Source organism: Anopheles aquasalis, chromosome 3 (genome assembly GCF_943734665.1).
Source record: "Anopheles aquasalis chromosome 3, idAnoAquaMG_Q_19, whole genome shotgun sequence".
Taxonomy (NCBI): domain Eukaryota; kingdom Metazoa; phylum Arthropoda; class Insecta; order Diptera; family Culicidae; genus Anopheles; species Anopheles aquasalis.
In genome coordinates this window covers 56,713,549-56,726,048 of record NC_064878.1, presented here as the reverse complement: position 1 = coordinate 56,726,048, position 12,500 = coordinate 56,713,549, and the positions used below count along the sequence as shown (strand labels likewise).

The window sequence follows — 12,500 nt, the reverse complement described above, 5'->3', positions numbered from 1 at the left end:
CAACGAGCATAAGTTACAGCACACCACACAGAAAAGTCCGTCCGTCAAGGTTGCTCATGATCGATTACTGAAAACGAGAGTTCCGCAGTACCGATCGCAGTGGAGGCCGATTTTCGAACGGATTCACACGTGGCATCGGTGGGCTATAGTTCGGGGTCGGCAGATCGTCTGCGTTTGACGATGGACCCGGGTTGAGCAGATTGATGCCCGTTGGTCGCAGATTGACGGCCCCGATGCCACTGTTCGTTACGTTGAAGCTGTTGCGGTAATTCAACTCCTGGGCAACCTTGGCCGCCGCCACATCCCGCCGCACGACCGTGTTCATAAAGTTCTTGGGCGGTGGTGGTGGCGGAATTGGACGCGTGTCCGGCTGTCGGTCCTCAATGACCGATGCTACGGGTGATTGCGCGCGTCCAGCCAGTGGTTCCATCGATCGGTTTATGATCACGGTTGGTTTTGGTTCGAAGCTACGTGGTTGCTGTAATTGTTGCTGCTGCTGAAACTGTTGCTGTTGGTACTGCTGCTGCTGTTGCTGCTGCTGCTGCTGCTGCTGCTGCTGTTGCTGCTGATTCCAACTCATCATTTGCGGCGGAACCGGTGTTTCGACCTCGATCGGTCTTTCACGAACTCGATCAACTGGCCGGCGGTACTCCATTTCTTCGGGGGCACCAAACGAGTTGGCTGCAGTACGGCTACGGAGAGAAAAAGTTAGAATCAATGGGAGATCAGTCACAATTCAGCCTACCATCTACTTACCTCATATCGTACGCATCGATCGGTGCCCTACGGGGACCATCTGCCTCCGGCAAGTAACCGCCATTAGTGGCGCCATTGGTCTAAAACAAAAAAAAAGCGGAGTAGCAAAGTAAAAAGTGTTTAGTACAGATCGTTTCCATTGGCCTATCCGCTTCGATCGATCTACAATGATTGATGATTGCACAGATTCATGTAACGTGCTTGTCTGATGCGTTATCGGATGTCCGGTGTGTACTATCGCGTGGCCTCTTCACGCATCGCTACCCCACCGCCTTACCTTGCGTCGCATCTGGTTGTAGTCGTATATCTTGAACGTCTGCGTAAACATGTAGATCGCAAGCGTCACATTGACGATCCAGAAAATCCATCCACGGAACGCCATCACCATCATGATGCCGGCCACGTGCACTGCCGACGACAGCACAAACATCTGCTCGTAAACCGCGCTGCTCGGAACGATCTCTGGAGCAATGATCGTATACTCAAACAGCGCTCGCTGGAAATAGGCAAGAATATGCGATCAAAATCGAATCCTCGTGGCGTGTCAGATAGAGTGGACTTACAACAAGCGTATCATAGTCAATGGCAAACAGTATGCCTAGCGCCAGATCCAGCACGCTGATGATCAGCGTAAGGATGATCCAAATGTACAGGAAGATGTTAATATATCGGACATACTTCTGCCGGGCATCTGAAATGTTCAGCAACCATTGAGCTACATACGCTACTACTTTCCCGGTCGCATTACTACTCACTGGTCAGCAGTGTTAGCGAGCTGATCGCCCAGAACAGATGCAGTATGAGGTAAACCCACGTGAAAGCATGCACATCACCCGGAGCAAACAGGTTCAGCTGATCCACCAGTTCGGTGTTAAAATTCGGAACGTCCGGCTGTTCGCAAGTACCTACAAAAATTTGGATGGCACAATCGATTAGTGGGGTGCCCTATCGAGTGCACCGCCACCGGCTTCGTGGCGGTTTACAATGCTTCGCTAAGCTGCTCGGGCATCATAAGCTCGACCCTCGTCGATGATGAATTGCACGCGGTGAAATCAATAAAACAACATTCCGGAACATTTGTTCGCTAGCCGCCCACCGTCATTCGCCTGCCACACGCCATTATCGCATCAATGAGCTGCAGCAGATAAGATTTTTTTTTTCGGGAGTGATTCAGTCACGATATAGTAATTCTACCGAATACCGGTCCGGCGATGACGCTACGCAACGTTGGTTGGCTGGTTGGCTGGCTGGCGGAATTAGATCCACTGCTTTTGTGGTCCAATTTGTTGCGATGCCATCTTATCGCCACGGCCCTTTTTATGGATAATGATAGTTCGAGGAAATCGGACTAATGCCTCTACGCGCTTTCGTCAAGGAATGCCGATCATGTTGTCTTACAACATCAAATCGGGGGCACACGGCGGCGGTAACGGCCATCCCGTTCCATCGCGACCACCGTGGTATGCGCGATAAATCTGGCCTCGATGAGTGACTGTTTTATCATTGTCCGCCCCGAAAAAAAGAGGGGATTAATTGGAAGATTAGCTGTTATCAGGGCGGTGACGGGGAACGGATACCAATCGCCAGCTCAGCAGCCAGCATCGAACCGGTGTGGGTCACTTTTTTTTTCTCCATGTCCAGCGGTTTGATGTTCACACAACTCCTCCACCACTTAGAGGCCATCCATCACTCTATCGTGCAATCGATCTCCACGGAATCGTTTGAACTGTCCGTTGGGGTGCTCCCTCTGTCATCGCAATATTCACATCTTAACCTCTTTCCATCCCATTACTCACCCCGGAAGTACACCTTGAAGAAAGTGACGGTCAGGAGCGAGCCCAGCGTTCCCGACTGATTACTGAAACTGATCTCGCAGTAGTACGCGATGATGCCGGTGATCGCAAATCCGATCCATATCAGCGATTGGAACTTGGGTGGAAGTAGAGCAACAACCAAACAAACGATTTGTAAAAAAATCACTTCTTTCCTGCGATATCGCAATGTGATTGGACTTACGATGCCGAAAACTCCGGCAAACACTGCCAACGGCCGAAAGACACTGTACGTTTTGAACGGCATTCTGTGACGGGGTTTTGATTCACCTTTCGTCGTCGTCGTCGTGGTCGTTGGTCACCTCACCGCCCCACCGTGACACTTCTCTTTGGTCTTCCAATGATCGATCTAGCTAAGTAGATAGTTTTCACATTTTCCTACACACGAATCACTCACCAACTATTGCGTGCGTAGCGTAACAAATAGAAAAGGATGAATTGTGGGACACCGAACCGAACAGACGGCCGGACAGAGACACTGCCTACTCACGGTTTCACACCTTGACTGCTGACCGACTGGACTGATTGAAAGGTTAACGTTTGTTGATCGAGACATCCACCAAATTCTTATCTCACTATATATATACGCTTACAAGTAAAGGTTTTGCCGCCGCTACGATAAGAAGCGCTCTGTGGTTGCGCTTCGTTCATCGCTTCTCGTGGTCCACCGATATGAGGATGAACTCGTGACGGCGTCGACGGTGTCAATGGCGGTGGAGGTGGCGTGAAACGTGTTTCGATACATCGATAGAACCGAAAGGTGTACGCGTGATTTGTAACCACGCCACCAACCCGATAGCGCGCCCAGGTGAGTAACTTTTCACACTTTGCTGGTTGATCCTCGCGGAGCATAACACTGTACGAGGGCGCCGCTCCTGGCGTGGCGCCCGCACCAGCGACCGGTGGCACAGTTCTCATTGCTGTGCTAATAGAATTAATCGAGTGTTTTATTACGGTTTTCAAGAGGACAAGAGGCGGGTTGATAATGCTTTTAAAGACATGTTTATGCTGTGTTCTAACGATAAGCGGGAGAAGAGCATGAAAATGTTCAAAACCATCTGCGCGAGGGGTGGTGAGCGGTAGAATATTTTTTGAATTTTTCCACAAAAGCTGACCCTTTCAAAAGTATCCGGTAAAAGTTTCACAACAATCAAGACAGAAATGACAAAGGTACAGATTTTTAAAAATCCCCGCACCAAAAGCGTTAGGAGCGTCATGAGATAAACCCTCAACACTCTACGGAAAGTGTCCGAACCGATATGATAGCGTGCAGGATAGGAGGTGTGAGTAGTAAATAGCTTCAAGGGGTCTGTGTTGTTTGCGGAAATTATGTGATATCGGTGTGTTTTTTTTAATTAAACATCCCGTTCTCGATAGTGGTCCTTCCCTTCCCCTTTTAATTAAATAGTATGAAGGTATGAAGTTATATCGCAACCTGTTGGTTTATGTTAGATGTTTTATATGAAATAAAGATAGAATCTAGCTCAAATCCAAGCAAATTTCGGAAGGTAGTTAGTTCTCGTTCCCACTTCATACGAGCTTCCAAGGCAAAGAATGTTACCAACTGAAAATAATGCTTAATAAATATATTTATATTAACCAAAATACTTAGGATTTCACATTTCGTTTAAGTGGCCATTGCCGAACAGTTTAGAAACATAACAATACGCACACATACAGGCACATAGACGGACGTACTGCTGGTTAGCTGGCTTATCAACAATTATTGTTGCCATTGTTTCATCGATAAGATGCGCTGCTGCTCGATAAGATTCAGCTTCAGTGGATGAACGGCGATCGAACGGGGAACGGGGAACGGGGAACGCTGAATCATTGCCGATGACTAACATCATCACTCATCATCATCATGTCCCATCGTGTCTACTAAGCGGGAAATGAATGTCAGGAGGGAGTGGATTAAGGACGTTTAGCGTTGTACTATGTACAGAACAGCTTGCGAGCGGGACCTTCGCGCGACGGTGGCCACTAACACATCAAGATATCGCTTGACTAGTACTTGTACTCTGGTCCACTCCATTCTGAAAGAAAAAAAAAACAACCGATGATCGTCAGCACCTCCGTGAATGTGCCACTCTACGATCGGAACTTACTTCCTTCGTCGGTCGTTACACTCGAGCGATCATCGGCGATCGAGCTTACTTTCACCGTGGGCAGCGGTTTATCTCCTCCCGGGAACTCTTTCGCCTCCGTCAAGGTCGAGGTTACGCGCGATCGTCCGGCAAGCTTCTTATCGTCCGGTGCCGGAAAGTAGGACCACGGGAGTTGATTGCGAACTTCGGGCGGTGGTGCCGTTACCGAGCTCCGCGGACTGGTGCCCGGTGGTGGTCCGGCAAGGTACGAAAACGGTGCCGGCTGTCCGGGCAGATACGAGAACCGTTTGTCGGTGTAAGGATCGACCGTTGGTCTGGCTTGCAGTCCGGAGCTCGCTGCATTCCCTTCGTACGGTGCGGTATCCTCGTGCTGCAGTGGTTCCGATCGTTCGCTTTGCTGCTCCATCGACCGCTGATCGAGATGGTGCTGATGAAGCTGCAGTTGGTTCGGTGGCGGAATGACCGGATAGATGGGTTGATGCGATGGCACCTGCGATGGTTGCTGGAACGAAGCGAACTGATGAGGTTGCTGTTGGTACTGGTGCTGCTGCGGTTGCTGTTGCTGCAACTGTGGTGCTTGATCCATGTAGCGCGTCGGTTCATGGTGACTCTCGTCCAGCTCTTGCGGTGGACTGGTCGGATGCACCACTTGCCGGGGTTGCATGGCCTGACTTCGGTTGTACGGGGGCGCTGGTTTGTTCTCCTTCCACATGCGCATCGACAGACTAATGATGACCATCTGGAAGACGACAAACATGAACCAAAACAGGACCACCTTGCTGAAGGCGAGCCACATGAACAGGGCGGGAGCGATGTAGTAGAAGCTGTCCAACTGTTCTAGCACTTCGAAAACCTCCGGCTGCCGATTCTCGATCTCCAACAGCTCGAGCACTCCCTCGGTGTCCTGAAAGGGAAAAACAAGGGAAGTTAAATTGATAAAGACTTTTACTCCCACTACGGGAAGTACGTTGCACATTGCTGCCTACCATAACGTTGATGAAATCGATCAGATACCTCACAAAACCGGTCACATCGAGTGCCAGCACTAGGAACATCGTCAAAATCCAGGGATAGAAGCCGAACACTACGCAGCCTCGTCCCATGCAGGAAATGCAAATAGTACCTGGAATATGGCATGAAATTCGAGATAAGAATCGTCTAATGCAGTGATCGCAGCCGTCTCTTACCAAACATCAGCACCGTCGTAATGGCCAGGGCACCATGCAGCGCTACAGAAACGAGCGCAAAGACATACGTCCGTTCGACTGCATCCGAAGTGTCCGGAACGCGCACCGGAACGCTCGATGGTACGTTAATACCCAGAATGCTGAGATCAATGGGACCACACTCCTCGGCTGCAGAAAAAAAAACAAACAAAAGAATTAGCACAACTGAAGTATACTCCTTTGGACCCACAAGCACAGCACACGCTACTTACACCTGAAATAGTACAGATAGAGTCCGTACGCTTCCTTCGAATCCGTCATGTCGATCTCGCAGTTGTGCGCCAGTATTGCCGTCGTCGCTAAGCCCGCCATTAGCACCGAGAACACCTAACAAACCGTGAGCAAGGCGGTGGTGATGATGGGGAGAAGAAGCAAAAAACATTAGCCGACTGGTAGCCTGACACCACCATCGTAACATCTGCAGATACTCTGAGATACAGGAGCAACGCGATAAACAAGCGCGACAAGGTGTGCGAGCTGACGGTTGAACTAGATAGCCGCATATGCACCTCAACTCAGACGACACATCATACACCGTATCTCGTCCCCCCCAAGGATGGTTCCCATTCGACATTTTATCTCTCTTTCCGCTTGCCTCCTCCTGTCAACGGTCTGGCACTATTTTGCTAACCAACGCAAACAGCAACCCCGTGGCCACCCTGGGAGCGTAATAGCAACAATGACGAGCACCAGCATGGTTTCAGGCATTCCCCTTGGTCAGTCCCGCGAGCGGCGGATTGACGAAAAGGCGTGCGTTGGTACGGGCACTCGTACGTGACTCCTGCTAGATCCGAGGCGCGTTCCATCCCTCGTCGTTGTCGTTTGTCAACCCTTTTAGGCGTCGGTAGATTGGCATGGCATGGCGTAGCGTTTGGAAGTGTTTTCATTTACATCATCACCATCCCCAGCCACTTCCAGCCAGTTGCATCGTGAATGAAACGAACAGAAAAAAGTGGATCCCCTGGCCCACTGCACAGCAATGCGGACAACAACAATCTGTGCGCTCGCTGCTCTGAGACGGATTACTCAAATTCCTTCTCAGCTGTTATCAACCCGGCAGGAGAAGTTATGCGAAAACTGGTTGCCACATAACTGCTATTCAGCTGCTATCGGGACAACTCTTGCTCTAGCGGGACTAACGGAATGCTGGAGCTCTCAGCAGACGCGGACTATCATCGTAAACGTGCACCGGGAACAGGGCGCAGGTGCGTGATAGGTCAACTTAACCTTCTGCCCCCATCCGGCGTTCCGCGGACTCCAAAAACAACACGCTATCTGGTGGTAATGATGAGCCCAATATTTATGGTACTCCTCACTCCATCCCCAGGAGTATAATGGGCGCCATTCAGACAATTACTTTGGCGTGCCATATGAACCTGCAAATGGGGTTTTATCAGGGATTTTTGCTGTGGCCACACACAGTGAGATGGATGGACCAGAAGGCACAAAGGCAATACTGCTTCGCGATTAGGGTCAGGTTTAATCGCGCGGATAGCTGCTGCTGTCGATGCCATTCATCGTCATTGCATTCGTTTGTATTTTCGACTTCGCCAAACTCAATTCACACTTACAACAAACGTGCAGTAACAATGGATGATCGATTAATGTTTGCGGTTGTTCGGTCGTAGCCGATAAGGATTAGGGAAGATCGTTCCGAATGTGGAGCGTATCCGGCACTGGGTTATCGATTCGTGTCATGAGTCATCCCCTGGATCTCCTTACACGTTGAACCACTTATCGGATTACCTTTGAATCAATTTTTGGCGAAAGGCAAGCGAGAAGTTCCACGCATCCGCGACAAGCCCGTTATCGTGATCCCGCAGGCGCATGACAATTGCTGAATGACTAACCATTTCCCCCCTGTTATCCGTTGTCATTCGCCTGATTGCCAATCCACCCCTCAGCAAAAACAAAGCAACAACCGCAAAAAAAAAACAACTTTCCAAAAGCAATACCCACGATAAGGAACCCCTCGATGCTCGATGAAGTACAACAGGAACTGGAATGGGTGGGTGGGTGGAAAACCTATCCTCCCCCGGTACACCACGGGATTTAATTGGTTAGTTATCATGCGGATGTGTGCGGAAAGGAATTGCGGTAATCAAGATGATATGCGCATCCAGAAAGGAAAAGGAGAGTATTTTGACGGGGACGTGATCACGATCATCTTTCTGCTTCCCTTCGATACTTACCAGCGTGATGGTACCGATGACGAAAACCGTCATCCGTGGTCCGAGTCCACAGAGCGTACAGCTGAACGCCATCCTTGGATGCGACGTGCAGCACGTGTCCTATTCACGGATATCCTCGATCGCGATCACACGTGTTCCGGTTGCGGTACACAACACGGTGGTTTGTATGCACTTTTGCACACTCACAATCACACTCACACCGAATTGAACACTTCTTCTTCAATTCCTGCACGAAAGAAGGATTAATTAACACCTTCTCCTGCGCGGGATGATGCTGCTGCTGCTACTGCTGGTGGCCGATGACGAATGAACCGTTCACGGGCGCCGCCTCACATTCTCTGACTGACCGACTGCGGTGGCGTGTGGCCAGGGGATACCCTCGCGACGCACTCGACGCTCGGGTTGGCCGAAAATTTGTCAAACCTACCGTTCCCCCTCCCGTTCCCGATCACCCACGACCGCCCGCCGTACCGCCCGCCGTACCGCGTAGCAATCGGCATGCGTGTGTAAAACAATAAAATACCTTGCCACACATACCCGCGCGCACGCGATACACCGTAAGTGGCCAACCTCCCTCCCTCACTCGCACGAAAGAACTGATTAGATTTGACGAATGAGGCTTACACACACCCGCGAAGGGCACACCAATGGGGCTCGGGAATGAGCGATGAGCAAGCCGCTGAGGCGGCGTTAATGATCGAGCCACAGACGCGCGCACTTTTGATGATGATGGTCGGTCACCGTCGCCGCCGACGGTGTGATGATGATGCGCGGTTGTTTTGTTTCAATTCCACCTTTTGTTTGGTTGTCGCGACACCCCCGTTGAGTGTAGATCAGTTCATAACATGCATAACTCTCCGCACTGGCACCAACTAGTCCAAAGGATCACGTTAGCCTCCCGAGAGATTCTTGCACCTGTTAACACACCTGGAATCTCACCGTGGCATCTATCTGTACCGCACGATTAACTAATCCGATCGCGGGGGAGACTAGCGATCCCCTTTTTGTGACACCGACTCACGATCTCGCGATCGTTGGAAGGTGTTGTTACGCGCGCTCGCTCACTGCACTTATCAACCGCCCGGGAAAGACTATCCAGCGCGGAAGCACTCGAACGCAGTACAGGCCGTGGCCGATTTGTCATCGTGCGCGACGATCCGCTCGCGCGTAGATTGCGATGAGATGGCCACGCCGGAAGAGAGTAGAGAGATAGAGAGGGAGAGAGAGAGCAGAGCAGAGCAGAGTGCGCGGCCATGGCAGTGGACTGGCGTGTTTGCATATGGCGTGCCTGCTGGCGACGACTCTTATCCCAGAGATATAACCCCATTACACCTGCCCCTACCCCCGCGATCTGCCTCTTCCCAGCCCTCGTTCTCGTGCTGGACTCTCGTCAAGCACGTAGCGATGGCCATATGCGCATGGTGGTGCGTATGTGGTTGTCGCACAGCAAATGAAGCCGCGCAGTAGCAAAACTCGGAAGGAAGGAAAGGAAGGGTGGATCGACCGGTGGGGTCAGATTCGCGCGCTGTATCCACGACGATGATGGATGAGGCTGTCTCGCGCGAATGGTACGGAGCCACAAGATGGATCCACGCAAGACGGCCTCGGTTGGTTTTTTGGAGCCAGTCCGTTTGCGACGGGATATTTTCTAATAAATCACCACCATCACTGGGAGGGGAGGTTTGGCGGGGGTAATTCGATGGCGAAGACATAAGGCAGGGACAATTTCGCTGTTCCACCTACTCGACAGGGCAGTCTGGTGCTCGCAATGATGCAGATAGGTGAGGTGATGCTTGCTAATGAAATCGCTCTTGACGCTCTTCGGGTTGATTAGTTTCATTTGCGACCGTGGTGGGCGGTGGGCTATGGGGTGGACATTACACTGCTGTGCCCCGGTTGGTAGCGATCGATAAAGACACGACTTTGCGGGGTCATTCCATTCTGCAATTGTCCAGGATGGCAAATTGGGGGTCACGATACGAGATCTTATCAAGTAGCCGGCTACACCATGGCCCAGTCCTAGTGGCTTCTCGCGGGTGGTTATAAAAATGTATTTCAAGTGCTACCTGAACGGATCAGATTTTACCCCGTCCTTCCTTCCCGACCGAGTGGCCTTAACGGTTCATTGCAACATACCATCCCAGGGTAGGCTTATCTTCCGGTCCTCGTACCCCCTTCTGATAAGAGAGCATGGCGTGAGATAGTGTAAATGGGAAGACGTTAAATGCGTACAGGTATGTGACCCGTCTCCGCGAGAAAGAGCGCTTGGTTTAGTTTGCAAATGGTTCGCCACTATCACTTGCTTAAAGCGCTCTTGCGCTAATCGTACGACAAACCTTTTCGTTGCTGCAAACCTGCTTCTTTGAGTCCCCGCGTGTTGACGCAACAGTTGGAATCGTCCGCGATGAAACTGACCGCGGGGCTCATGCACGCCCGTGTTGCTCACAACGCTATAGGGAACGGAAGGGTTAACGAGTACGCGGCGAGAAAGTATCGAGTAGCGATCGGAAGAACCGGATTTCTCTCTTCCTGTTCCGCTGGCAGCGGTGCGCTTGCGGGCGCCCTGCGTTTGATGCAGGTCTTACGTTTACCGTTCCGCTAGCCGGTAGTTACGATTCGATACTTTGCATTTTCAATGGTTGGGTGGACTTTAGACTGAAGCTAGAATTGTGTTCCTATGGGGTATGGACCAACCAGCTGACGAGCGTAATAAGGCCAAGCTGGGAAATGTTGGAAGAAGATCTATTTCTAAATTTGTGCTCGCAGGTTCCTCAAAGTTGATTCTATTTTATCAACTATGTATACGATAGTGTGTCTGCGTAAGGAATTTAAAATGGTTAATGTTCAGATGGAAGGATTTAAGAGCAACCATTGTGAATTCATGATGTTGAAAGGATGTTGACGAATTGGAGAAGTCAACCAACGAGTAACAACGCATCGCGGCTGGAGCGTTTTATGGCTGACGGGTTCCGGGGGCCACGAAATAACAACAAAACAGCCGCCAAAACAAATTTGGTGTGACCATTGTGGTTAATTACACTTTAATTTTATAATTTCGCTGCATTGGCTTCTCCAATTCTATTCGTGGTTCACTCCGCGGCTTAAAGATGAAGTGCTTTATCCCCGGGTGCATCACAAATGATGACATCGTTAGCTGCACCTCGGTGTTTTTCGTTAGGTAAGTTCCGAGGCGTGGGCATCTGCGTGATTGGATTTAATATCCTTTTGGCTTGGGTGATCTTCCAGCTTTCCCAAAACCAGATCCGTGCAGCAGCAATGGTATACGGTGTTGGAAGTGACGGACCGAGAGGAAAGGGAGGGCTTCAAGGCAGGCCGTTTAAAAATCTGCTCCACACACTTTCCCGAGGACTGCTTCACCACCCATCCCCAGTACGGATACCGGTTTCTCCAGCACAGCGCCATCCCGTCGGTGTTCCCTGCAGAGCAACAAAGTACCGTGGCACAGGATGAGGAGCAGGATGAATTAGATGGCTCCCAGAGTGACGAACAGGAACAACGGAGTGACGAGGAGAAGGAAGAGCTTCAACTGGTAGCACAGACGGAGGACGAGGCCGAAATTGCTATTGCCAGTGAAGAACCTGCGGAGGAATTCGGCGTACAGTACGTGAATGGCCAGTACATAATACTGAAGTTGGTAAACCAGCCATCGGATCAGCAGAATGCCCCGAGCCTTGAGGAAATACCGAATGATCATACAGGAGAAGAAGAAGCGAAGAAAGAAGAAGCCACGCTACTGGATGAGTGCACGGAAGGTAATGCGGACATTATCGAAGAACCACCACCAGATCAAGAGACCGTGCAAGAGGTGTACATGGAGGATGGATTGGCCGAGGAAGGCGAATACAAACAGGTAGAGGAATGCCTCGAGGATGAAAAGAGTGATCAAGTGGTTAGAATAGAATGCACAATGGTAGAGAATTCACCTGAGGACACCACGGACGGAGAACCGCAGCACATTACCAATGAGCAGGAAGAGAAGGTAATAATTCTAGAGCAAGAGGAACCGGCAGACGGAACTAACGGCAGTAATGAAACGTTCGAGGTCGTTTCGAATACATACGGAGCTATTGAGGCTTTGGATGAAATGTCCGTGGACGGTGATCAAGTGAAGGTGAGCCAGAACCGCTACAAGAACCGTGCTTTTGTAAGTATCACGAACCTGTTACGCCATTAGTTCACCGATCTAACTATAACCACCGTAACCGTTCTTCCAGACTGAATTCTGTCAGTATTGCAGTAAAGGATTCTATTTCAAAAGTGCCCTACAACGTCACGAGGTGGTTCACACAGGCGCTAAACCGTTCGTCTGTGACATCTGTAATCGTAGGTACGATTGGCGCCACATGCTGAGCGTGTGTTTGC

The 12,500-nt window shown here is 50.6% G+C and overlaps 3 protein-coding genes across 9 annotated transcripts in view; 1 reads left to right on the top strand and 2 right to left on the bottom strand.

Annotated features, from left to right (window-relative positions):
• The window catches only part of LOC126574844 (uncharacterized), a 3,505-nt gene extending 309 nt beyond the window's left edge, over nucleotides 1-3,196 (bottom strand). Inside the window, exons 1-8 of the mRNA XM_050235233.1 lie at nucleotides 3,079-3,196; nucleotides 2,773-2,988; nucleotides 2,553-2,685; nucleotides 1,512-1,661; nucleotides 1,320-1,447; nucleotides 1,034-1,252; nucleotides 757-836; nucleotides 1-692 (exon numbers count right to left, since the gene is read on the bottom strand). The exon at nucleotides 1-692 is cut by the window's left edge and continues 309 nt beyond it. Coding sequence (XP_050091190.1) covers nucleotides 65-692; nucleotides 757-836; nucleotides 1,034-1,252; nucleotides 1,320-1,447; nucleotides 1,512-1,661; nucleotides 2,553-2,685; nucleotides 2,773-2,835 — 1,401 coding nt within the window. The 5' untranslated portion in view covers nucleotides 2,836-2,988; nucleotides 3,079-3,196 and the 3' untranslated portion in view covers nucleotides 1-64. The remainder of the gene's footprint in view (nucleotides 693-756; nucleotides 837-1,033; nucleotides 1,253-1,319; nucleotides 1,448-1,511; nucleotides 1,662-2,552; nucleotides 2,686-2,772; nucleotides 2,989-3,078) is intronic.
• Nucleotides 3,197-4,159: 963 nt separating this feature from the next.
• On the bottom strand, nucleotides 4,160-9,205 carry LOC126577351 (uncharacterized). Of its 7 annotated transcripts, none has more exons than XM_050238886.1 (7): nucleotides 8,641-9,205; nucleotides 8,118-8,343; nucleotides 6,138-6,252; nucleotides 5,887-6,054; nucleotides 5,686-5,822; nucleotides 4,700-5,603; nucleotides 4,160-4,627 (listed from the first exon to the last, which is right to left on the bottom strand). In XM_050238886.1, the coding sequence occupies exons 2-7, from the start codon at nucleotides 8,187-8,189 to the stop codon at nucleotides 4,599-4,601; spliced, it is 1,425 nt and encodes a 474-aa protein (XP_050094843.1). In that variant the 5' UTR covers nucleotides 8,190-8,343; nucleotides 8,641-9,205; the 3' UTR covers nucleotides 4,160-4,598. The 7 variants fall into 7 exon arrangements, with proteins under 7 accessions (XP_050094843.1, XP_050094846.1, XP_050094847.1 ...); XM_050238889.1 differs by having other exon boundaries at nucleotides 8,655-9,205; XM_050238890.1 differs by having other exon boundaries at nucleotides 8,748-9,205.
• A 1,918-nt stretch (nucleotides 9,206-11,123) lies between these two features.
• The window catches only part of LOC126576181 (zinc finger protein 286A-like), a 2,734-nt gene continuing 1,357 nt past the window's right edge, over nucleotides 11,124-12,500 (top strand). The window contains exons 1-3 of the mRNA XM_050237346.1: nucleotides 11,124-11,295; nucleotides 11,364-12,282; nucleotides 12,353-12,465. Coding sequence (XP_050093303.1) covers nucleotides 11,225-11,295; nucleotides 11,364-12,282; nucleotides 12,353-12,465 — 1,103 coding nt within the window. The 5' untranslated portion in view covers nucleotides 11,124-11,224. The remainder of the gene's footprint in view (nucleotides 11,296-11,363; nucleotides 12,283-12,352; nucleotides 12,466-12,500) is intronic.

Excerpts from the sequence above, each read along its gene's own strand:
- LOC126577351 (XM_050238886.1), bottom strand. The coding sequence starts at position 8,189 with ATGGCGTTCAGCTGTACGCTCTGTGGACTCGGACCACGGATGACGGTT. Across the intron at positions 5,604-5,685 it reads TCGATTTCATCAACGTTATG|GACACCGAGGGAGTGCTCGA; the intron begins GTAGGCAGCAAT and ends TTTCCCTTTCAG. Across the intron at positions 4,628-4,699 it reads TGTAACGACCGACGAAGGAA|AATGGAGTGGACCAGAGTAC; the intron begins GTAAGTTCCGAT and ends TTTTTCTTTCAG.